This window comes from Vitis vinifera, chromosome 2 (assembly GCF_030704535.1).
Source record: "Vitis vinifera cultivar Pinot Noir 40024 chromosome 2, ASM3070453v1".
Classification (NCBI taxonomy): domain Eukaryota; kingdom Viridiplantae; phylum Streptophyta; class Magnoliopsida; order Vitales; family Vitaceae; genus Vitis; species Vitis vinifera.
Window position 1 is genome coordinate 862,140 of NC_081806.1, and position 24,806 is coordinate 886,945.

General features: G+C 36.1%; 3 protein-coding genes across 4 annotated transcripts; 2 read left to right on the forward strand and 1 right to left on the reverse strand.

Annotated features, from left to right (window-relative positions):
• The first annotated feature begins 214 nt into the window (after positions 1-214).
• LOC100263984 (ethylene-responsive transcription factor CRF2) lies at positions 215-2,065 on the forward strand. The gene has a single exon (XM_002271490.4). It carries the CDS (start codon positions 908-910, stop codon positions 1,889-1,891), a length of 984 nt encoding a protein of 327 aa, XP_002271526.1. The 5' UTR covers positions 215-907; the 3' UTR covers positions 1,892-2,065.
• A 3,977-nt stretch (positions 2,066-6,042) lies between these two features.
• Positions 6,043-7,101, reverse strand: LOC100267380 (umecyanin-like). Its single transcript, XM_002274068.4, has 2 exons — positions 6,786-7,101; positions 6,043-6,623 (listed from the first exon to the last, which is right to left on the reverse strand). The coding sequence occupies exons 1-2, from the start codon at positions 6,955-6,957 to the stop codon at positions 6,280-6,282; spliced, it is 516 nt and encodes a 171-aa protein (XP_002274104.1). The 5' UTR covers positions 6,958-7,101; the 3' UTR covers positions 6,043-6,279.
• Positions 7,102-21,887: 14,786 nt separating this feature from the next.
• LOC100251959 (uncharacterized) lies at positions 21,888-24,748 on the forward strand. Of its 2 annotated transcripts, XM_010660660.3 has the most exons (4): positions 21,888-22,015; positions 22,173-22,292; positions 22,388-24,331; positions 24,420-24,748. In XM_010660660.3, the coding sequence occupies exons 3-4, from the start codon at positions 22,453-22,455 to the stop codon at positions 24,545-24,547; spliced, it is 2,007 nt and encodes a 668-aa protein (XP_010658962.1). In that variant the 5' UTR covers positions 21,888-22,015; positions 22,173-22,292; positions 22,388-22,452; the 3' UTR covers positions 24,548-24,748. The 2 variants fall into 2 exon arrangements, with proteins under 2 accessions (XP_010658962.1, XP_059598343.1); XM_059742360.1 differs by having other exon boundaries at positions 22,173-24,331.
• The last annotated feature ends 58 nt before the right edge of the window (positions 24,749-24,806 follow it).

The following is a 24,806-nucleotide window of genomic DNA, read 5'->3' on the forward strand; positions in this document are numbered from 1 at the left end:
GGCCGGAATCTGAAGAAGAGCCGGTCACCGCCGGGATGACATGTTTCCGTATAAACAATTTTTATTAAGATATTTATTATTTGGAAAATGTACTTAAAAGAAATAATAATAATAATAATAATAATGATAATAATGGTTTAACGGGTTTTGGCGCTTTTGGCTGGTGGATCCTATAAAACAGCAACTGGCTAAGTCCAAAGCATTTGTGCATCTCTAGAGCCGTTGTCCAGAGTCTCCATAGCTATTGTTCTCTCTGTTTTCTGTCTGATTTTCCCGGAAACTGGCCGAGAAAATAACGGAAAATAGTACGTACATTCGAAGATTACCGGAAGGGGCAAGTCCTGAGCTTCGTGTGTCCAACTTGGGTGCTTTGCGACATTTATTCTTCTTCCCTTTCCTTTACTCTTAAAGGGGCTGCTACAGTGTCTCTTTTCTGTTTCTTTTTTTTTTTCTTCTGCAACTTTTCCCGGAAATTTCTACTTTTTCTTTCTATACCACACAAGCTCCGGGATTTATCTTTCTACCATATCCGGTTGCTTTCCGTACCGTTTGTGCTATATCAACTGGGTTGCCGTCACTTGTTCGGTTTACACCCTCTCTGAATCTATAGGGCTATCACTCTCTCTCTCTTCTTTTTTGGTGACTTTCCGTGAAATTTCTGGTGCTTTAATGGCTTTTTGTGGGTTTTCAATCCATTAATGGCAGGTTTATCTGCGTTTCAAGCTTCCCTTTAACGTGTGTTCTTTCCTCAGCTTTCTTTATCTCTTTATTCTCCGTGCCTCTCTATTCTCAGAGGAATCTCTGCTTTTTCTCCGTTCTCTATTTTTACACCCTCCTTCTCTCTCCCTTTCCCTTTCATCCTCTGCTTTCAATGCTAACGGAGGGAATCTGAGAAATCTCCCGAAACATGTTGTCCCCAATCAAGTACAGCGAGCACCGCAAGCGTACTAAGCTGCTGACAACCTCGTCGGAGAAATTCACCGGCAGGAGTATGAATGCTGATGGGCCCAGAATTGTACGGATTTCCGTCACTGACGGTGACGCGACGGACTCTTCCAGCGACGAAGAGGGTGAGCTTTTCGCGCGTCAGCGTGTGAAGAAGTTCGTTAACGAGATCACTATTCAGTCATGTTCAGGAGAGAACAGCGACGGCACCACTGTTTGGAGAAGCAGATCGGCGAGAAATGGCAGGAAGAAGTCCACCGGAAAAGGTGAAGCTCAGGCTGTCCGGCAGCTGGCGAAGCCGTCGACGGGTAAAAAGTTTCGCGGCGTTCGGCAACGTCCTTGGGGGAAATGGGCGGCTGAAATCAGAGATCCTCTGCGACGTGTACGGCTGTGGTTAGGTACCTATGATACGGCGGAGGAGGCCGCCATGGTGTACGACAACGCAGCGATTCAGCTGCGTGGACCCGACGCGCTCACCAACTTCGCTTCACCCCCCGCGGTGACCAAGCCAAAAATAGAGCCGGTGACGGTGACGTGCTCCAGCTCCGGCGAAGAGTCTCACAACAATCTCTGCTCTCCGACCTCGGTTCTCCGATATATCAACGAAGAAGCCGAGTCACAAGGACCCATCCCCGAAACCCCGAAACAAACCCGAAGCACTGAACTACCCCGAATTATCGGAAACGACACAGGCGTATCGGATAACTTTTTGGATGTTTCGGAATTTGACACACTATTTGTTAACGATGCCTTCGATTTCCAAAGTTCAGTACCAGAGTTTTTCGGCGAGACGAATCTTCTAGACAGCATATTGAGAGAAGACTGCAGCGATATCTTCCTTAAATCGAGTGAAGATTTCGGATTCAGATTCCCGACGAGTCCCGTTGATGAGTATTTTCAAGACATCGGCGATTTATTCGTCTCCGACCCTCTCGTCGCGCTTTAAAATGATAAAATCTTCATTCATACAAGTTCAATGAAAGATCTCCATGCCCGCTTTTCCAATTCCTCGGCAGATTTTGTTCCGGCAGGCAAAAAAAATCGGCTGTATTTTTTTTTTCTTTTTGCTTTTTATTTATCATATCATATATAATAGATATTTTTTAATATTGATTTTTAATGTCCGTCAAAGTAACGGTGATGGGTTCGTTTATCGGCTTCTGCCTCTCCCCCACCCCCTTTTTTTTTAATTGTTTTTTTAACTTTTTGGAATTTTGGTTACAATTGTTAAATGCACGTGACATGAAAATTCAAAACACATATACTCTTGAATATATCCAAAAAGGCTGAAATGGATTTTTCATTTTCGAATGCTAAGAATAGCCCAGATGATGCGGTGGGTAAAAACGGATTTGGGCGGCTGGCATTGGAGTTTGGCGTGTCTATACTACACTCACAACTTTTTCTTTTTCTTTTTTCCCACTAGCATCCAGCCATTTTGAGACACAGAAAATGGCTAGCACCTGCGTCGCTAGCATTTCATTAACTGTCACTTGCCAATGTAGCAAAATTGGCGCTAAAATTGATAATACAAGGTGCATTTTCCGATTTGATGTCCCCTGTTTAGTCTATTCAAGATACTTGAAGTTGCAAAGAATATGATAACGTGTGATATTTCCTGTTTAGTCTACTCAATATACTTGAAGTTACAGAGAAGTTGATCATATTTCCAAAGAGGAAATGAGGTAGCAAACAAGCTTACGTTTTTTGGGGAAGCTGGCTTGAAGACTTTCTGGTCTAATATCCCACGAATCAGTTTTGACTTTCTACCAGAACCACAGCTCTGAAAATGCAGTGTGAGTCCCACACAAGAATATTGAAACCTCAGAGAGAATTTTAGCTATTTCATTTTTTTAAGGAAAGATAGCAAAAAAAAAAAGGAAAAAAGGGAAAAAAAAATACAGCAAGGAAGCAGGATCTTGAAAAAAAGGAGCAATTATTGTGTCTTGAGACCATTCATTGGTTTGCAATTTGCACACACAAAATGATGGTAGGAAATAGGGAGATTAAGGGCTTTTCTCTACTTCTGGGACCCTTCTCGTATGTTTGTCTGTGGGTAAAATTTTGTTAATCAAAGTGCATCAATTTGGGCCATACATAAAGGACTATTTGTGAGTGGGGCCTTTTCTATATATGGATTCTGCAGCTTTCCCATCATTTTAGAGGATCGGTGATGCGAACCCAACACTCATCCAAATTTATGGACACTCCCACCTCCATATTTTGCTGTTTCAGCTTCCCACATGCATCCAAATTTGTAAGCATCTCTAACTGTCTTCTGGATTAAGTTTCCTATGCCTGGTTTGGATTTGGAAACAATAATGAAAACTATTTTCTTACTTGGAGAATTTTGTTTATGAAAGAGGGGTTTTAAAGAAGTGTATATTGAAATTTGTTTCTGATTTTTGGAAATTTTTATAAAAAGAAGTGCATATTATACTGGGGGCCCATAAAAAGATGACACCAGATTTTGGCAATCCAATACCCTTAATGCATCTCTGCAGCAACATCAGATTTTCTCAGCTCATTCCATAACCTTCATGCAAAAGCCAAAACAACACCTGCTATAAAAAACGCCAAGGGACTTAATAAATCAATCTGCCACATCACATACAAAAAACATACTTGGCCAACAGCGTGGTCCTCCTCAAAATGGGGTTGAGTCCAGTGAAATTTCCAGGGCTTTTCCAGGTCATTTCCACCCTCCCATCTGGGTGAACTTCAGCCGTGGTTTCTAATAGCCGAAATTTCACATGACAAAGGCCAGAAGAGATGTCGCTTTCTGGGTAGATCTTGGGCGATAAGGGACTGCCCCCGTTTGCAGCAGGCCTTCATAATAAAAGTTGAGGAAGCACTGGCCACAGGCCTACTTGCAAGGCCAACTGGGTCCGCCAACAGGGTCCTTTTATTCTTCTCATTTCTCACAATTTTTTTTTCCACTTTTTTTAAGGGTCCCCCACATTGAATCACTGCTTTGAGTCTGTATATATGTATATGCGTGTACAAGGGTGCTACTTCTTCTCTTGCAATTTGCATATGAGTGTTGCTGTGAAGTGTGCTCAATATCAGAAGAGTCTTAATTGTGTGGATACTTTGGGATCTTAATCTTTGTCTTCACACTGTTCTGACCAATTGTTCTTTGGAAGGCTTGGTTATCTGAGTAGACACCTTTTTGTTCTCTTCAAAGCCCAGTTGGGTGTTTTTCTTTTTCTTTTTTTAAATTGATTTCTGAGTATGATTTTTGTTTCTTATTTTGCATGGCATGTTCAACCTTTCTCATAACAAACATAAATTTACTAGATGAAAATATTTGATAAATTAATTTAAAAACCTTAATAAAAAGTTGACAATATGTTTGATAAATTAATTTCAACATGATGAGTTGAAAAAATTTGTATGTTACCGAAAGTTAGCAAGGTTGCAAATGTTACATTTAATAATTTAAAAATTTTAAATTATTTAAATTGAGAGTTAAGTGATGGGTTTTAAGTTATGATACTTAATTCATAACTGATATTAAGTTGTTAAATTAACCAAATTCTAAGAGAGAACTTTCGATATCACACAATTCCACCAAATTTACATTATGAAAAATAAATGGATTTGATTTGAAAAGACAGAGGAATCAACTTGTAGTCTTCCAAGTTCTACCACCTGGTATTAAATATAGTACGACAGTCTGAAACAGAGACAAGAAGGCGATTGGGAAATGAGAGGAAAATAAAAAAATAAATAAAGACACGGCTCCAAAATCTTTACAGATACATTGAAAGGGAAGCAACAGTGCGAAATCTTTGTTTGTAATCAGAAGAAACCATGGCCGTACACGTGTGTCAGGTTAACGGTCTTCCATCACTGGGTCCACTGCAACTAGACTCCCGGGTCCCCTACTCACCGCTGCAGCTGGAAAGACCGTGACCATGACGGTATGACCCCCATCCCCCACCACCCCCCGCCCAAAAAAAAAAGGAAATTTATATTATTTTAAAAATAAAATAAAATGGATGTTCCACCAAATATGATGATAATAATGCAATGAAGGAGGGTGTGGGAGGGAGGTGGTCACGTGAAATGGGTATGGGGAAATATAAACAAAAACATAATGGTTCCTGCTTCCTACTAGAGGGGGGAAATGAGGGGGAAATAGTGAGCATGGAAATGGGGTAGTGATGGAGTGTGTGGGTGTGAGAGAGGGCAGGCAGGCCCTCTTCCTGTCCCTTTTCACATACCGACAAGAGAGTGATGGGACCAATGCTGGAGATCTCCTCTCCTTGTGCTGATTTATATCAACCATCCACTCTGTTTTTTTTTTTTCCTTCGTAAATATCATGACTTCGGCCCTCTCAGTATTTATTTGGTAGCCCACACCTACACCACTACTCAGCACGCACTCCTTGTGGGATTCCCACTTATTCATATGCCTTGGTCCTGTTTCTTCACTTTCCTTCGTAAAAAAGTTATGGATAGATTGATGTAGAAGGAAGTAAGAGTGAAATCAACTTTGGTTAGATCAAAGTTTGTTTGGATTTAAGTTTAATTGATTTTTAAATTCGTTTAAATTTTTTTAACTCCACATAAAGTTTATAAAATATATCATAATAATAAATATAAAAAACATTCATCAAATATCAAAAATATCGATTTCATTCCAATTTTATTAATCAGGAAACAAATTATGATTCATCGATTTTCCGATTTCAACTAGCCCTAGTTTTGAAATTTAAAATGTAATTTTAAGTTTAATTATAATTTTTTTTTAAGTTTTTTATTAAAAATAATTTGTTTTTTTATTTTTTTTTATGATTTATTATAAATTTTTTATTGAATAGAAAAAGTCAAAATACTTATTTTTTTCTTAATGGAAAAAGTAATATATTAATTTTTTTTAATTTTTTAATATTTAATAAAAATAAAATATTATAAAAATAAACAAATTAATAATTAATGATATTAAGCATTAAAGTTCTATTTAAAGTTAAAAATAAAAAAAAACAAATACCACCTAAATCTTCAAGTAAGTATGTGGAACCATGTTTGTTGGGCTGGTGGGCTTGTAATTAAGGCCCAAGATGCAATCCCACATGAGAGATGAAGTGATAGCTTCCAACACAACTCGCCTTATTAGTTTGTGAAGAAAAATGGACATTCTAATATATCAGCACTCACAAAAATCACAAAAAAAAAGGACAATAAACATGTGTATACCAACCTCATTTCATCACAAAATTCTAAAAATAGTTGGAAATTGGTAAACAAAAATACAGCCCAAAGTGGATGAATTACAAAACAATTCACGAGGCTGAATGTTTCTTACGTACGCTTAGACAACTCACTTCATATGAATACCCAAAGCAGCAAAACCAGCATTCCTGAAACCATACCAACGTCACAACCTTCCTTTGCGGAGGACTTGTGATCGGCAGGAGCTGGCACCGAGGCATTAGGTGTGATAGGGGTGCCAGCTGAGCCCTCGGCGTTCACCACCGTGACCTTGACCTTTTGGCCTGCTTCGCAGTGTGTCCCGACGCCACAGTAGTAGTAAAAGGTCCCTGTCTTTGGGAGTTCAATAATTGTTGGCCCGCTATAAAACATGTCGATCGCGTCATTCTGCGTGCAATTTTTGAACTCTTCCTCGCTAACCTGTACCACACTGTGCACCCCCGTCCTGAAAGGAAACACTGCATTTCCCTCCTCTCTCAGCAAAATCATCCATATTTAAATATCTGCTATAGATTTGATATGCATAATTGGGCCGTTCCTTACCGCCTAAATTTCTTGGGTAATTGATAGTTGAACTTATTATTAAAGACAAGAGCGGACAAAAGGGCTGGGGGACTTACCAAGTTTGTCGCCAACGCCGAAGGTCCTGGGCTTAGCCCAATCTTCGTAGAAGGAGAGGTTCCCAGGGGTGCTCCAGCCGAAGCTTCCTCCAACAATGTGGCTGAAGGCAGCCGCCGGTGCAGTCATAAAACAGGCCACAGCCGCCAACATGAGGAAGCTGACGAGATGCATTTTGGCCAGATTTTTTTTCCTCTTTCTTTTGGTGCCTTGTGGGGGTTGAAGGAGGGATTTGGTGCCCTTCAACACAAGCCTGAATAGAAAACCAGAAGCGCTTTATTCACAAACATTGGTGTATATGGTTCTTGTGTTTGTGTTGGAGGTTTCTTGAACAAGTCAAATTCTGCTTTATAATGGGAGGATACAAAAATTTTCAGTTTTACTGATGGGGATTTGGTATCTATATTTAGTGAAATGCAACACTGTCATGACAAAATGGAACCAAACATACCCTTGATATTCCAAATTAGAATTAATTAGTTAAAAAGATTGAAATAAATTTTATATATGTGAATTTGACCCATTTTGTATTTATGCTTAAGATAAACTCATTTTTTTTTTTACATAAATACCTTCAATTATTTCAAGTATTTTTCACGTAGTTTTAAAAGATAAGAGTTATTTTACAAGAAAAAACGAGAGTATTTTTGTTAAAATATGACCAAAAAAAAAAATAAAGGGTTAAATTTTCAAAACCAGTTTCAATAGCCCTTTTAATCAAATAACCCTTCAAATTATGACCTAAATTAAGGTTATCAAATTTGAATTTGGTTGAAAAAATCTATGACATTGATTTGGAACATGTTGGACTTTTGATTTAGGTCATTCAAGATTTATGGTAAAATTTAAACAACAAGAGTCAAAACATATAAAATTGAGGTATAAACATATAAAAAAACTAAAGTATAAAGCTATAAAATTTGAATACAAAGTAACTAAGATTAAATATAAGGTCTTTTCTAGATAGCTTTCTATTTTTATTTATTTTTATTTAGAAGAAAATATTGAAGTCAAAGTCATAATTTTAAAACAAGTATTTATAAAAACGTTATTAAATATAAACCAAATTGAATAAATAAAAATAGAACTCTTACAAGAAATAATATTTTTCAAATTTTTATATTAAGTTTTTTCTCCTTTTTACCCATGACTAGGAATGGATATGACCTGAACAAAGGATCTTCCCCGCTTTGGACTTCCCTATGGAACTAAATTCAAAAGTTGGACTTATGACTAAACATAAAAATAATCGAAATTAATAAGATTGAATTGATCTTTGACCTTGCCATCAAGAACTAATGTTCAAGTCCTAAGCTCTTTTAATAAAATTAATCAACTATACATAATCTAAAAGTCCTTAGTTGAAAAAAGAAAGTGTTTTTACTTCTTAAAAGTTAATCCAAATAGAGTTAAAATATAAAAAAAATAAAAAATATAAAAAAAATAAAAGCTTACTTACGCATCATATACCATATGGTTTCGGGTATGAATTAATTATTTGAAAACACTTGTTTGAATTAATTTTTTTTTGAAAATAAAAATTATCGATAATCCATAGTAGTTTGTTTTTACTTGCTATTTTAAAACATAATAATACTAAAAAAAATGTAAAAATACAATTTTTTTATTAAACACATTATAATTAAAACTTAAAATAAAAAATTAACACCCAATAATCTTTCACTTTTTATTATATAATATTTTTATTTTTTATTTTTGAATTATCAAATATATATTATTAATATTTATAAAAATTAAACAAAATAAAAAAATCTATATATTTTCCTTGAGAAACTGACAGCGCACACGGGGAGAAGGTGAAACCGTGAAACATTTCTTGACTTCCATTTACCAGATTGCGCTTCGGTTCTTCTGGAAACCAGCAGCGCACACAGGAGAAAGAGATTAAATAGTTGTATTCACGGGAGAGAGAAATCCACGTTTCAGTTCATTTCATTTCTAGCATCTAGGGTTCTTCTACGATTCTGAAAACCCTAAGTTTATCGGCGAAGAAAGCCATGGGTGAACCTCCTCGAGCTCAGGCCGTGTGCGGACAGGAGGCCCTGAATCTGCTCAACTGCGTTACAGAGTCCGCCTTCGATCAAGACAAATGCCTCCGATTCTTGCAGGGCTTGCGCGATTGCGTTCTCAACAAGGTATCTTCTACTGATCCAACCACCGGTCTCTATCTTTGATCAATTCTCTGAATTTGATAATCTTTTGATCTTCATTTCTTTGGTTGTGGTTTTCTGTGTTCGATTCTAAAATTGAAAATTGATTTTAGCCATAGATTCGATTTTTTCTGGCTTTGTGTGATCGAAAGTCTAAGAAACATTGAGATTGAGATGGAATTATGCTTTTTTTGACATATTTGTGGCTAGGTGCTAATTGTAAAGAGTTTTGTTGATAATTGGAAAATTTGAAGGTTGGAGTACTAACCATATGTTCTGTGTGACTGTAATGAGAATGTAGAGAGTTGAAAGCAGTTATCTTCTCATCCTGCATTTTATATTTTATGAAGTATTTGATACTGAAAGGTATATGATATTGCTTGTTCATTAGGATCCTGACCTTCAGTTATTGGTGATCTGTATGAATCTCATCTTGTTTGTTTTTGGATTATATTCTATGTTAAAAGTGTTTGTATTTTTTCAAACATGAAAAGCAATAGCTTAATATTTTGCTAAAATTGATTGATTTTGCAGGAAATGTTTTGGATACAGTTTTTTTGAAAATATGTTACTCTGTTTTTTTTAATGGAATTTTCAATTTTCCAAGTTACCAAACATTGAAAAGACTTACTCATTTTTACTACCAAACAAGTCAATTATGTTTTCTTCCTTATAGTTAATCATTTTTCTTTCACCGGTGCTTCTTAGTTCTCACAATGCAGCTTGATTATAAGAATAAAAAGTATCTAATTCACCTTCTTCCTTCCTGGTAGTGGTTTTATTTCATTTCATTCTAAAAGATGCTACTCATTTGCACCATCCTTATTCAACCCCTTGCTCCCCTAAATATATCCATAGTTCAGGAATGGCTCCAAATAATGTAGTTATAGATTTTAGTGGTCTTAGTTGTTTGTGAGATTCTGGATAGTAGACTGAAAACTGGTAATTTGCCTTTTGTGAGATTCTGATTTTGTAGTTTTGAGCATTCGATAACTGATTGGGCATAATTCTTTGATGGTCATCCCCCTGAGTCAACAGTGGCTTTGAGTTTGTGAATTCCACCCAAGATGCTTGCAATGTAATTAATCATAGTTCAGGAATGGCTCCAAATAATGTAGTTATGGATTTTAGTGCTCTTAGTTGTTTGTGAGATTCTGGATAGTAGACTGAAAACTGGTAATTTGCCTTTTGTGAGATTCTGATTTTGTAGTTTTGAGCACTCGATAACTGATTGGGCATAATTCTTTGATGGTCATCCCTCTGAGTCAACAGTGGCTTTGAGTTTGTGAATTCCACCCAAGATGCTTGCAATGTAATTAATCAAACATATGTATCAGAAGTGCAAATGATAATTTTGGAATTGATTTTTTAAGACCTATAAGTTAATCTTGCAGTTGTTCATTTTGTTTACTAGCCATCTATGATCCTCCTTCTTGCTTGCTCATATATATACTGCTGTTTTTTTGTGATTTCCCTTTATTGTATTTGAAATCGATTCCTTGGCTTTATTCTTCCCTTTGCTAATTTCTCTGCAGAAAGTGAAAAAGTTCTCTCTAGCTGACCAGAATCAACAGGAAGCAGGTCCTGTTGGCAAGAAGCCTTGATTGAATTTTTTTCTTATCGTTGGATCCAATAGGAATTAACCGGCCATATCAGACTCACCAAATTGTTTCATCATTACCCAATCTGGGGATTTAGAAAGAATTTGCAAGTTCCGGAAGATGTACTTTTGATTTTGGTTCTAGTAAGAGTTAATTTTGGTCAATTTCACGGTGGAAGGATAGAAAGATGACACATTTATATCACTTCATGGTTCATCTATTTTTCTGAAGGTTTCATAGAAATTTCGAACCCCCTTTGGTTTATTTTGTGAGTATTCATTGAGTTTGCATTTTTCTGCAGCAGTGATAGTACAGCACCATCTTCGCATACTTAACGCACCTTCTTGATATTTGTCTTATTACAGAGTTGGGGCCAAAATGGCTTCATTGGCCAAAAAAAAAATTCCTATGTAGGCACCTTCGCCAAACTTATTATCAAATTAGCCCTCTTGATGTTGCCCCCAGGAGTCATGTAATTTATTAAAAAAAGCATATTTTCAAAATATGGATTTAATCTGAAATAAAAATAAATAGATAAAAAATTAATTTCACTTACTTTCTCTGATGTTTTTTAATTAAATGTAAATGATTCATTGATTTGAAATTTTGTTAAATATTTTTTTTATTGAGGTGAATAAAAATAACAAATGAGAAGGATATAAGAGGTAAGGTATTTAATAAGGGTTGCATTCAGCAAAAAGCTTGAGGCAATGAAATTAACACGTAATAATTTTTTTGCCCGTCGAGACCATTTCGGCCCTAAACTGATATCAGACGCTACAGCTTGCGGTTGAGGCCAGCCCCACAGAAGATCTTTTGCCTATCAAACACATCTATTGAATTAAACATTTTGTATTTTAGTGATGGACCAGGTGGAAGTGGCCGCTTGGGTAATAATGGCGTTATAATGGTGGATTGGCACCTAGTGGATTGAATTAACGTGTCCATAGGATTTTCATATGCGGCAAGGGAAATGCATGATAATTAGTCCTTTTCTCGTTCCATTTCAGGTAATTATCATTATCAAAGGGATTTACAAAACTGGTTTCTTATTCGAGTCACATCACAGCTTTGCCACCCCGAAGTGTGACCAATCTATTATCCATTCCTTTCATTCATTTATCTGTTAGGTAAAACCTGTTGCAAATTTTATGAATTTAGACTAAATTTCAGGTGTTTTTAATTTTATTTTATTTTTTAAAAAAGATGTTATAGCCAATAACTGAATATTTTGAAAACTTTTTAATTTGAAAGTTTAGATACCTGTCTTTAAAATTATTCTCAAAACCGGTTTTTTGATCACTCTTTTTGAAAACCATGCAGAATAGACCTTTAGATATGTATTTAATTTGTAGGTCTGTAGATAAGATGATTCACAGAGTGAACAACCAGAAAAATGAACACAGGATTCACAAACAATTCTTCCAAAAAAGGAAGAAATTCTGCAAGCAAACAGAATATAAAATTAGCAAAAAACACACGCCAAATAATATTGTCTAGTCAGAAAGCTACATACAACAAGACCATCATGTCCGACCTAGACATAACCCATCTACCAACAAGTCTTCTTCCTGAATAAATACTGCCCCAACACTCTCCTTCCTACTCTTTAAAGCTTAGCTGCTTCCAACCAAAACATCTTTCTTTTTTCCCCTTTTCCTTTTCAGCTTTTTTCCTTCACTTTGTGGGTCAATGGATGATGTATGTGAGCACCAGTGCCAGCAACATCAGCACATATGCAATTCCCTGGTCGATGGTTATACCTGAAAAACCATCACAATACCATCAGTATCACCTTGATACAAGAACTGAATTGCATTAATAGCTAACATGCAAAGGCTCTAATATATAGCCATCTAGAAATCATGTGAAAATGAAAATTTTCCAGTTCTTTTATAGTAGAAGTTGTCAGAAAGCAAGTTTCTAACACTAATTATTAAGCCAGCTTTTCAAATTATTTCGATTTCTAAAAAATTTACAGCCATGTCATTGCGAGTATCAAACAAGCAAAATAGAAGAATTTGAGCACAAAATTACACATTTTCCAATAAATACAACTCAATGAGTTCTTTTCTACATGAGTCCAATAATTACGCTTTAATTTTGGTAATGACTAAAAAAATTGTGATTCAAATGCTGTGGGCAATGAGAATGAATTTTTTCATAGGAGATGTTATACCATAGATATAAGTTTTGAATCGGTTTTCCAACGATAAAGAGTGTGATTTAAATCCAATTTCAAGTGATTTAACATAATCCATTTCATTTTAATGTCAGTCCTATTTCAACAAATAATACCAAGGCATTCTATGCAAGTAATCTCACAAAACTTCAACATCACGGCAAAACGTAAGAACAAAGAAGGGAGTTTGAGCTTTGGAACGATGCCGTTTCTGGAAACAGGAAAACAAAAAAAACTGATACTGCGGAAGTTCATCACATTCAAAACTTGAAATTAGATCTGAGAGAGAAACAACTGTTACTATTGTTTCATTCATTGTTGAGACAGTGACAACCATTATACATTCACAGCTCAACTTCAAACTTTCTCTGAAACCGATCTCAGATCTGAAATATACAGCTCAGAGCAAAACGAAATCAAACAAAAAAACGAAAAGAGAAGAGCGAGAACAAGAGAGAGAACTGACCGTCGCTGGTGGGGGCAGGAGCTGGAGCTATGGACTGAGCCCGAACGGCAGGCAAAGCAATAACAAAAACGAGAACGGCCAGTGCCATCAAAACTACCTTTGAAACCGCCATTTTTCTCCTCCTCCTCTTCTTCTCCTCCAGTGAAAACGCTCGCTTTCTCTCTCTGCGACGCCTCTCAGATCAAACCTCCGAGACAACCCTGCAACTGGCTCAGGAGAGCCGCGCAGAGAGAGAAACAAAATTATATCACAGGAAAGGAGAAGAAAAAAACAAAGCAGAAGGTAGTGAAAAGAAGGAACAAAACGACACCGCTTTGAGAAAGCGTGAAAGATGGGATAATTTGCACCGGCGAATTGCTGATGCCGAGTGTTGAGGAAAAATAAATAACGATTATGTTTCAAGGTAGAGAGAGGAAACCGGTAAACCGGTAAAGGAGTGGTGGGACCCAGAGGCGTACGTATCGGGAGAAGGTTAAGGGCATGTGAGGAGTCTCCGTTGGATTCCTCTGAGGCAGTTTCCCCAGTCTGTGCCCTTTGTTGGCGCCACATGCTGCGGACCACATTCTCCCACGTGCTCTCTTTTCATTTAAGGCTTTTCTTGACTGAATTACCCCTGTCTTTTTTCTCATTCACTGTTTTGCCATGAAATGAAAAGGCGTTAAAGGAGATTTCGTTGTGCTTTTCTTTCTTCTGGGCTGGAATAGGCCCAAGTTCGGCCGGTGGGCCACTGCGCGCCCAATGAAGAAGCCCAATTGAGAATGTCTTGCTTGGCACTGTGGGCCGACGTGTGTGGCGGAGTCATGTTCCTTTTGAATTTTTATCAAAGGCCCTTTGTGTACTGGCTCCCTCAGAATTGAAAATCTCTTTTACTAGTTTGCAGCCAAAATGGCCTCGTTGGCCAAAAAATTGAGGTTTTGGCCTCCTTTGTCATTTATTATCAAATTCCTCTTCATGCCACATAGGATTATGTCATTATTTTATTTTTAAAAATTAAGTTCCTACATCTTATAAATTTATTTATTTATTTATTTATTTTTGGCTAAGTGGGTCATCATGGTTGCAACCTCGCTCTTTAAATTGGAAATATTTGTAATTTAAGGATACCAATATTGTAAAAGAGGATATTGATATTTTACCAATATTTGATTATCCTTTATATAGAATTTTATATGTGATACATAAAATTTGTAGGAAGAAATCAAAATTCTTATATATACTCCATTTTTGTGCAATTAATTTCCCATGCATTTTTTATTGTCTAATATTATAATATTATATTTATATTTATTTTTCAAAAAAAAAAATCTAATTTAATGTACGTGTTATTAATGTTTTAGCATTTATCAAAATTTTATACAATTTTTTTTATTTTTAATTATTATTATTATTATTTTACAAATATACCTTATGTATGAGACAGCTCTGCATGAGACCATGTGCATACACTTTATTTGGTGGGACAGCTTCACAACATTATAATCTTAACTGAAATTTGAAAATCTTGAAAGCCTCCATGCCCTACAGCAAATGCCAACAAAGAAAGGGTCCCTAAGAATGAATAAGAGAAAAGAAAGGAAAAGAAGAAACCTCCATGCCCTGAAACAAATGCCAACAAAGAAAGGGTCCCTAAGAAAAAGCCAGAGAAAAGAACAGAAACAATCAACCAATGAAGCAATTGTAGACCCATAAGTCTGAAAATATGATAAACCCTAAATCATGAACGACCCTGAAAATGCCCACTGATATTCTGGTTCAAAGCTGATCTTTTCTGCTCTGAGTTTGACTAGGTAAGAGGTCATTTTTAGGATGGCAATGGTAGTTGGGCGCCATAATTCACAAGTTGGATAGGGATGAACCTCTAAGAATTATTCAACCATAGAGAAATGACCCATCATTCTCTGGACTGCTCACTCTTCCATCTCAACAATTAATGAAACCCATCCACAACTCGACTTACATTACATCCCCCTCACCCTCACCTATCTCTTCTATCATTTCAACACTCACTATTTCAATTTAGTGATGAAAAGTAACACAGATACAGATATAACCACTCGTTTTCAATCATGCATTTATTTTCCGTTTAAGTCCAATGAACTATCGCAACTTTAAAAACCGTTTACATGATTAAGAAAAAGTCATACATATATAGTATAAGAAACTTTTTCTATTGGAATATCACAACCACCTCCATATAAAAACAATGTTTAACAAACATGATTTGCAGGTCGAACAAACTTTCACATCAAGGTATAAAATCAACTTTCAACTCTAATATCTCAATTGTGTAAATATGATCCATTTCGAGTTTAATAAACTTTCATGACTTTAAAACTCATTTAAATGATTAAAAGAAGCTTATACATGTATAAAGTCAAGATTTTTTTCCTCCTATAGCAGGAACGTAGATATAGATATTTGTCTTGGTCTTGGCTTTTGAAGAAGAGGATAGGCCACAGGGCCTCTAGAGTGCTCCCTATCCTAATCTCTAGAAAATCATAATTGTCTTGTTGGTATTGAACATGTTCACACATAGAGGATTTATTTGAGAAAGATCAAGAAACTTGATGAAGTACCAAACTTGGCCAGCTCTTGGATGACAACCCATTTATTTAAATTTAAAGACAAGAGTTGTATCTAGTGGAGGTTGAATGTAGAATCCTTCAAAATAAAACTAGATGTGTACCACACTAGTAGGTATGGTCCATTTTAGGTTCATTAGCTTTCATGTCTTTAAAATGCATTCAAACCCATCTTCACATGGACCATGAAGTTCACGAATGATTAAACTCTACTTATTTTTTATTAAGAACTTACTTTGATAGCATAGTTATTCCTCATGTATATAGAACAAGTCTACTAAATCCATATGAAACTATACTAATGTTTATTAGAAAAATATTTCATATGCTCCCACTGCCCACAATGTTCATGCCCTCATTGAGAAGTCACTTGTAGTTGTCATATTTAATGAGACCTACTGCCAAAGCAAACCACACATAAAACTTATTGCACCTGTGGCATGGTGTCATACTGTCATTAATAATGGATGTTCTTCACAGATGAAAATAATGCAAAACAATAATACGACTACACCTTCATCCATGCCTAGCTCATAGAGCCATCAAACTGATAGGGGCTTATATCTTCCATTTGATGGGAAAGAAACCCTTTGGTATAAACTAGCGGATTCCGCAAGAAAAGAAAAGCATTAATGATTATTTGGGGAGTGAAGAGTGGTTACAAGGCTATTAGTGCAGATAAGAACTAAGCCACTCCCTTTGTTCTGCGATGGAGATCTTCTACTTAGCATCTGTCCAGGTCGCTGAGCTGATTAACTCAAAATTCACAAGATTCACAAATAATTAGAAGATTGCAATAGTGAAAACAGAGACACCAAATTAAAGATTGACTTCATAGATGTCTTTGTGAAGAAGCCATCCCACCAGCTCCAAAGAACCAGTAACTTTTCTATCTCACCCTTTCAGCTTAAAGCGTAACAAGCCCACTTATAGTGCGTTTGACAGTGATTTTGGGAAGTGTTTTTAATCTTTTTAATATTTGAAAATTTTTATTTTTCAAGTATTAGAAAGGTAAAAAACACTTCTTATAGAATTACTACCAAACACACACTTAATATATATATGAAACCTTGATTCTTTTCCCTTTTGAACTATATCGTCTTTCATCAATTAACAACATTAGATTCATATACAGATGACTTGGAAAGATATTCCCAGTCTGTAAGTTGGAGCTAGGCTGAAGCAGTTATATATAGCTTATGGCCATGGAAAAATAGATCTACACACTACAAATTGGAACTCATCACTTCTATTAATCACTAGTTTCTTTAATATGTTACATTGCTGAATGGTGGAATGAACATTAGATGATTGAACCATACAGACACTCAATAACACTAAGGCAAAGCTCATACAAGACCATCATCTTATGCTAACATACATGCACTCTAGCGCACACTTACATACATATATATATATAATGCTATAATATTCACAAGAAATTATTGAGTAGGGTAGTGATCGGTCGTGGACTTTCATTCGTTCTGAGAAGGCCAAAGGAAGGCTCCCATGGCAAACTTTCTCTTTTGGGTGAGGTCTCCGGTGACAGGCAGACCATACTGAGTGAGCAGGCAGTCGAGTTTCCACTCGGGCATGGTCTCATAGTCGGTTTTTCGATACCTTGGATAGTGAAGAGGCATCTGGAAGTAACAGCCCTTGTCGTTTCCACTCCCGCTCACTTGGTGCCCATTTGGCTTTAAGCCAGACAAGGTATGGGGATTGATGTTGGAGCAGCTAGTTCCACTCATCATGGTCTCTCCTTACCATAAGTTGTCTACACTATCCCGTGACTAAAACTCAAGCCAAGGTGCTCTTTTATAGGCAGTATAGAGAGCGATGGAGGATTGGAGTAGGTACTGGAAGAAAAGGAAAAGAGAGGGGGCAATTAATATCATGAAAGCAAGATGGTTACGGCTCTTAATTTATCCGGTTTATGATACCAAGGATGAGGTTTTGAGAGCTACTCGTCACTGCATCTAAAATGAAACGTAAGCTATCTATTGGAAATGAAGCATAAATGCAGCAAGAATTGAGTGGTTCAAATTCCCAACACATTGTTGGCCTCATATTTCTGAAAGCTAGCTATCACCCAAAGAAGAAATAATGTGCCCAAGTTGATGCTTGAGGTTTCATCACCGCAGATATATATCCACATCATCAGTCTACTGCCAAAGGGGGCATCACTTTCTCAGCTTGATCAGTCTGAAATAGAAGATGAAAGTTTAGTATTGCTGAAATTTAAGAGGTTAATGTGATACCATTAGTTTCTATGTTCATGAAAAAACTTGTTGCAGTGATTAATTAATTTTCAGGAAGAAGAAATCCTCACAGCACCTTAAGCTAACAATATTGATGCTTCTGAAGTTGAAAGCATGGCCTGGAATATGTGCGATGATACTTGAAATGGAAATATAAACAAAAAGGACTTATTGTGTGATATCATGGGGAAAAGGTGTAGGCTCTATATGTATATATGTGAGTTTCTTTTAACCATGTCAATGAGCTTTAAAACCATTAACTCCTATGGGTTTAGAGTGGATAATATTTATATATATATATATGATTAGAAATGAGTCATTACAAATAATATCAGAGTAGATTTCAATCTTAATATGGGTCTTTGTTTGTTTGGCCTATTGTTTGATCCTGTAATTTTGTGACACACGGTAAGAATATTGTGATATTTCACATTAAATATGAGAAAAAGTTTTTAACACTATATAATATGCGTTCCTCTTAATCATATGAAACGTTTCAAAGCCACAAAAGCTTGTTTGGATCTAGAGCGAATAATACTTATATGGTTGGAGACAGGATGTTACATATCATGCCTCTTTCACGGTTATATACATATACAAAAGTTATCTTTGATTGACAGAAAATATATAGTATTTTATAAATATTTTTAGTTCTTTTTTAACCATAAATTTAATTTTATAACAAAAAAAAAATTTATTTTGCAAAACAAGTAATATAAAAAAAAAATTGATAAAAAATAAATATATGATACATATGATATATATATTTTACGACTTAGCTTATGATTGATATATCTTATATAAAAGGGTTGTAAAGAAGATGGTGGATAACATATTTCATGGTTGATTGAATATAAAATAAGTTATCCTCCCTCTTATCCTTTCTAATACCAAATTCAATCAATCAAACATAGCTAAAGTATTTAAATTATTATGACTCTAGAAATAAGTCATGGAAAAAATGTAAAAGGTAAGGCAAGATAAGTATAACTTCCTATGTGATAAAATGCTCCGACCCCAATGGGATGCTCAAAGTCCAAATCAAGCAAATGGTATCAAAACCAAGGTTGATGTTAGTATATATAATGTTATTTATATTAACTTGTCAATTTTGTTCCTACTAGTATTCTGCCCTTCAAGGCTAGATTTTTAAAGATTTCGTCTGCCCCTGTAACTCTGTGAGTATGGTTAGATTGTTAAGACCATGATGAGGTATAAGAAACATAAAATTCATTAAATTTTAATTGGTGGAGAAATTTAAATAGAAATGGTAATTTTCTGAAATTTTAATTAGGTGAGGAAATGAACTAAAAATGAAAATTTTGGAATTTTAATTGGGTAAGAAAATCTTTCCAAAATTCTCCAAATTTCCAAATTAGGTTTTATAAGATTTTTTATTTTAATTTGCCCATATTTGAAAATTTAATTTTCAACTTATTATAAAATTCCCCAAGTTTCCCAATTTGGTTTAATGAAAATTGTTTCTAAGTTTACCCAGACTTGATAATCTTTCCAATGATCTATTTTCTAAATATGCCTAATAATTGTTTAAGTTTAGAACTTGTGTCCTAAGTATTATGTCATAATCATTTGCCTTTAACCCAAAACATTTTTGTAACTGCATTGCATCTCTTTTGGTTGTTGACAAGTCCACTAAAAGGCAAAAAGATGTCACAAATATGAGAATAGGTGTAACCTTCAAAGAAGAAATGACGATTACAAGGTACATACATATATTTCCTCTTCATATTTACTGTGAATTTAATTGCATAATCTATGACCTCGTGATTTTAATTCCTTAATATTTCTAGAAGGTATAGGTGGTTTTCTATGTCATGTTATTAGAATTTTCAATAGATTAATTGATATTAGATATTTTAATTAAAGAAGAAAAAAATCAAATTTTTGCTCGACTACCTAATTATCCTCTTTCGGGATAATTTCATAGTACAAGGTCGCAAGCTTCATTCGAGTCATGGAAGCAATATTTAGAGGGAAAAGGAATTATGAAATTGACAAGAATGCCCCTTATGTAATTCCTTGGAAGTGAATTTTACCCAACATGTGATATTATGAAGGGAGAATAAAATTGAAAGGATTTCTATTTCTTACCCTTTGTTTGGCGGCCAAGAAAATTAATCCAAAGAGAGGAATGGGGCAAAAGGTTTGCTCTTTCTCAGTTCCACAAAACAAGGTGGCTAGGGTTTCTACATTAGAACAATATTCTTGTTCTTCCGTTTCAAGATCACTATTTAGATTTTACGTTTCTCTGCATGCTATGTATCATTTCACTTCAACTATTAAGTAAATACAATGTTCTCATTCTCTCATGATGAAAATAAATTAAAATCGTTAGATTACATTTGTTTTATGAAAAGTACAATTTTTTTTTTAAATGATTAAAAAAATATTTTTTATTGTCCTATCAAAAAAATTAAATTAATTAATTAATTAATTATATATATATATATATATATATATATATAAATTATTTATTTTTTACATCAAAAATTAAAATTAGTTAAATGAATTTGAAGTAGTATATAAAAGTAATTTATTAATTTTATTTTTTTTTTACTTGTTTTTTCTATTTCTTTTTCTTTACATATTTTCTCAAATTTTTTAAGAACCGAACATACCTTAATATACCAAAAATACCCTTTTAGCAATTAGGCACAAACAATTATTAAAAATAGAATTGATGCATGGTCCAAAAAGCAGATATGTTTCACATGTGCACCTTCCCACAAATATATGCTCATGCCCTCATTCACAAGTCAGATGTAATTGTCACATTTAATGATACCACAAAATAAACAATGTTGATGGAAAAAAATCTACCCTTTATGAAATAAGTTTTATAATTTAATTTTTTTTTAAAAGAATTCCTGATAAAAATAAGGGTAAAACCAAAAAATAAATAAAAACCTATTTCAAATGGCTTGTTTTGTTGTCCTAAAATCTTATTATGAAAGTATAGATGTTTCTAGAGAAAAACGACGGCAGTTGGTTTTTTTAAAATTTTGTGAAACGGCAGCGTTTTAGTTTCGCCCAGTGGCGGTGATTTTGGAGGTCTCTGAAAGTGTTAGGTCCAGGAAGGTTCTCTAACTGAGATGGGGGCCATATTGAATAGCGTGAAATTGTTGGTACATGAACCAAAACCCACTTCAAATGTTTGACAAAATCCTACTGCCTCCACGTTTTCTACCGTCACCTCCATCATCGTGGACGCCACGCCTTCAGCCAACAAGGACCGATGGACGTGACCCTCGCCGTCTACGGATTGCTCAGTATTCTCATTTAAAGAAATGCTAAGGTAAGGTAATGTTCCCTGTAAAACTTCTAATCCCAACCATATAAGGATGAAGGGACAAGGATACAAACAAAAACAAATGAACTTAGGGTATAACCAATGTGACTTCAATTAATCATCACTTCTTACCTTGACAATATGTTATTTCGACGGTGGTGGTTAAAAGGTGTGTTCTACCACTTCCTAGCTATAAGACTGCGCGTTAAGGCCTACCTTAAAATTTACAAATCAACTCCCACCATTTCCTATTTTCTGAGCCCATCACAATTCATAGTACTTGTCCCCCCAAATTAAATAATAATGATAATTATAAAAAGAAAAAAAAAAAAAAAAAAAACGGTTGCAGAAACGTGCTCGACGTGCTGAAGTTGCAAAAACGACGTCGTAGTAGCACAAAACGGCGGCGTCTCGCTCACTAAAGGCACAACGTGTTGGATGTGATATGAGCGGTTAGGCGTTACAGAAAGTAACCGCCTTTTAAAAAAATAATTGAAACGAAGACGAAACCGGCGGGAACACATTTATAAATTATAAGAAGGAAAAAAAATGGAGAAACGGACTAGTTCAAAGGCCACGCACACCCACAAAGAATTGAATTCAAAGTAGAAGCAGACAACTGCTTCATCAAATATTTTCCACTACCCACGAACCAAACAAAGGTTGGTTAGATTCCTCCAAGTTTCCTCCTCGAAAACTCCGTTTTTTTTTTCTTTTTGATTTCATCTGTTTGGATTTTTCCAGGTGATGGTTGATTTTTGACCTGTACAGTTTGATTCCGTCAGTTTTCATTTTTGTCTCTGTTTCAATTCAATTCAGGTGTTTTTTATCAGATCAGATTGGATAGCGCTGAGTTTCTTTTGGTTTCGGAGGAATCAGATCGGAATCAGCGTTTTTTCTAGGTTGCAGTTTTAAAGCTGAAGAAAATCTCCCCGGCAGGTTCTAGAACTGAATACATCCAAATTATTTCCAACCCACAACATAATTTTTGTTGCTTACTTTTTTTTCCGGGTTTTTTTATCTGTGTATTGTAGATTTAGCTGCAGTTTGTGTGTTTTCTGGGGTATCCAGAGAGTGAATTTTCACTGTGAAGTCTGGAATGGAGCAGTTTCGGCAGATTGGAGAGGTTTGGGGGAGTTTGAAGGCTCTAATGGTGTTCAAAGACGACATACAGATAAACAAGCGTCAGTGTTGTTTGTTGTTTGATATCTTCAGTTCAGCCTTCAAAACAATTGTAGAGGAGATCAGGCAGAACCTGAGATTAGAAGAGAAGAACACCAAATGGAAAGCTCTTGAACAGCCTTTAAGAGAGCTTCACAGGGCTTTTAAAGACGCAGAACTATACATCAGGAACTGCTTGGACACCAAGGACTGGTGGGGCAAAGCAATGAGCCTCCACCAGAACAATGACTCTGTTGAGTTTCACATCCATAACTTGCTCTGCACTTTTCCTATTGTCATTGAAGCAATTGAGACTGCCGGAGAAATGTCGGGACTTGCACTTGCCACAAAGTATGAGAAAGAGTGGAATGACCCCAAGCTTTTCCAGTGGAAATTTGGAAAGCAGTACCTGGTTACCCGAGAAATTTGCAGTAGGTTGGAGAGTGCTTGGAAGGAAGATAGGTGGCTTCTTCTTGAAATGATTAGGGAGAAGAAAAGTTCAGGGTCAGTTGGGAAGAATGAGCAGAAGCTTGGAGACCTGCTGCTTAAGAAACTAAATGGATCAGAGAAGTTCAACGGGAAGCTTTCCCCGGGTTCAGTATTGGTAGGAGCAAAGGATTATCAGGTGAAGCGTAGATTGGAAGGGGGAAGCCAGTGTAAGGAGATTCAGTGGTTGGGGGAGGGTTTTGCTTTGAGGCAATTTTTTGGGGAGATTGAGCCATTGAATTCAGAGATTTCTTCTCTGTTGTCACTTTCCCACCCCAACATAATGCAGTACCTTTGTGGATTTTATGATGAGGAAAAGAAAGAGTGCTTACTTGTGATGGAGATGATGAACAAGGATCTTCACAGTCAGATTAAAGAAAATTGTGGACAAAGGAGGCGTATTCTGTTTCCTCTCCCGGTCATGGTTGATCTCATGCTTCAGATTGCCAGAGGCATGGAGTATCTTCACTCTGTGAAGGTCTATCATGGAGATTTAAACCCTTCTAATATTTTTCTGAAGGCAAGGAACTCCTCCACTGAAGGTTACTTCCATGCAAAAGTTTCGGGTTTTGGGCTATCGTCCATCAAGAATCACACTTTTTCTCGGAGCTCCCCAGGCCAGAATGGAACTGACCCTCTCATTTGGCATGCACCAGAGGTTCTGGCTGAGCAAGAACAGCTAGGAAGTAGTTGTAGTTCCAAGTTCTCAGAGAAAGCTGATGTTTACAGTTTTGGAATGCTTTGTTTTGAGCTTCTGACTGGGAAAGTTCCTTTTGAGGATAGCCATCTTCAAGGAGACAAGATGAGCAGAAACATAAGAGCAGGCGAGAGGCCTCTTTTCCCATTCCCTTCACACAAGTACCTTGCAAACCTAGCCAAAAGATGCTGGCACACTGACCCAGTTCAGCGCCCAAGTTTCTCTTCCATATGTAGAATTCTTCGCTACATCAAGAGGTTCCTTGTGCAGAACCCTGATCACAGTCAACCGGAACTGACACAGCCACCTGTAGATTACTTTGAACTGGAGGCAGGGTTTGTGAAGAAGCTTACCGTGGAGGGGCAACTTGATCCAATGCCTGTATCACAAATTCCTTTTCAGATGTTTGCTTATAGACTGGTAGAAAAAGAGAAGACCTCACTGGACTATAAAGACAAGAGCTCGGAATCAGCAAGTGAGGCAGCAGCTTCAGGTTCTGGGGATGAGAATGTTGCGCTAGTAGATGATCCATTTCTGCAAGCAAGCGAAGGTAGGTTAGTTTGTTCAGAGACTCCAGAAAAGAAAATATCACCCGCAAAGATATCTGCAGAATCAAAAACCCGAAGAAGTCTAGGTTAGTCTACCTTTACCTGCATTCATATCGTTCATTTACACTCACATTACAGGAAGTATTTATCCTTGAAACATGTTTGATTACACAGGAACACCAAAAGCTCAAGCTCAGAAACCGACACCATTGAAACCATGTGGCGGCATGAAACTGAATCGAGGGGCACAGATGGGACTGGGAAGAACATCCGGGCATGCCTTAGATTCAGATGTATCATAGCACATATTCGTCTCATTATTGAACTTTTGGTATACAATCTAGTAGTTTTTTTGACAACCACCACATGCAGATTCAGATCATTGTCATATTGGTTTAGTAGGTAGGAACAGAGGAATTCTCACCATGTCCGCATCCCGTTTGTCTTGTGAAGTAGGAACACCAGTTCTTTTTCCACGATCTGTAATTGATTAGCTGGTTTTCATTTTTGTTTCTTTTCTTTTCTGGTTTACATGACATCATCATGGCAAAGTAGTTCAAG

Coding starts and splice junctions, on each gene's coding strand:
- LOC100263984 (XM_002271490.4), top strand. CDS start 908: ATGTTGTCCCCAATCAAGTACAGCGAGCACCGCAAGCGTACTAAGCTG.
- LOC100267380 (XM_002274068.4), bottom strand. CDS start 6,957: ATGCATCTCGTCAGCTTCCTCATGTTGGCGGCTGTGGCCTGTTTTATG. Junction 6,624..6,785: donor CGGCGTTGGCGACAAACTTG/GTAAGTCCCCCA, acceptor AGGGAAATGCAG/TGTTTCCTTTCAGGACGGGG.
- LOC100251959 (XM_059742360.1), top strand. CDS start 22,453: ATGGAGCAGTTTCGGCAGATTGGAGAGGTTTGGGGGAGTTTGAAGGCT. Junction 24,332..24,419: donor AAAAACCCGAAGAAGTCTAG/GTTAGTCTACCT, acceptor TTGATTACACAG/GAACACCAAAAGCTCAAGCT.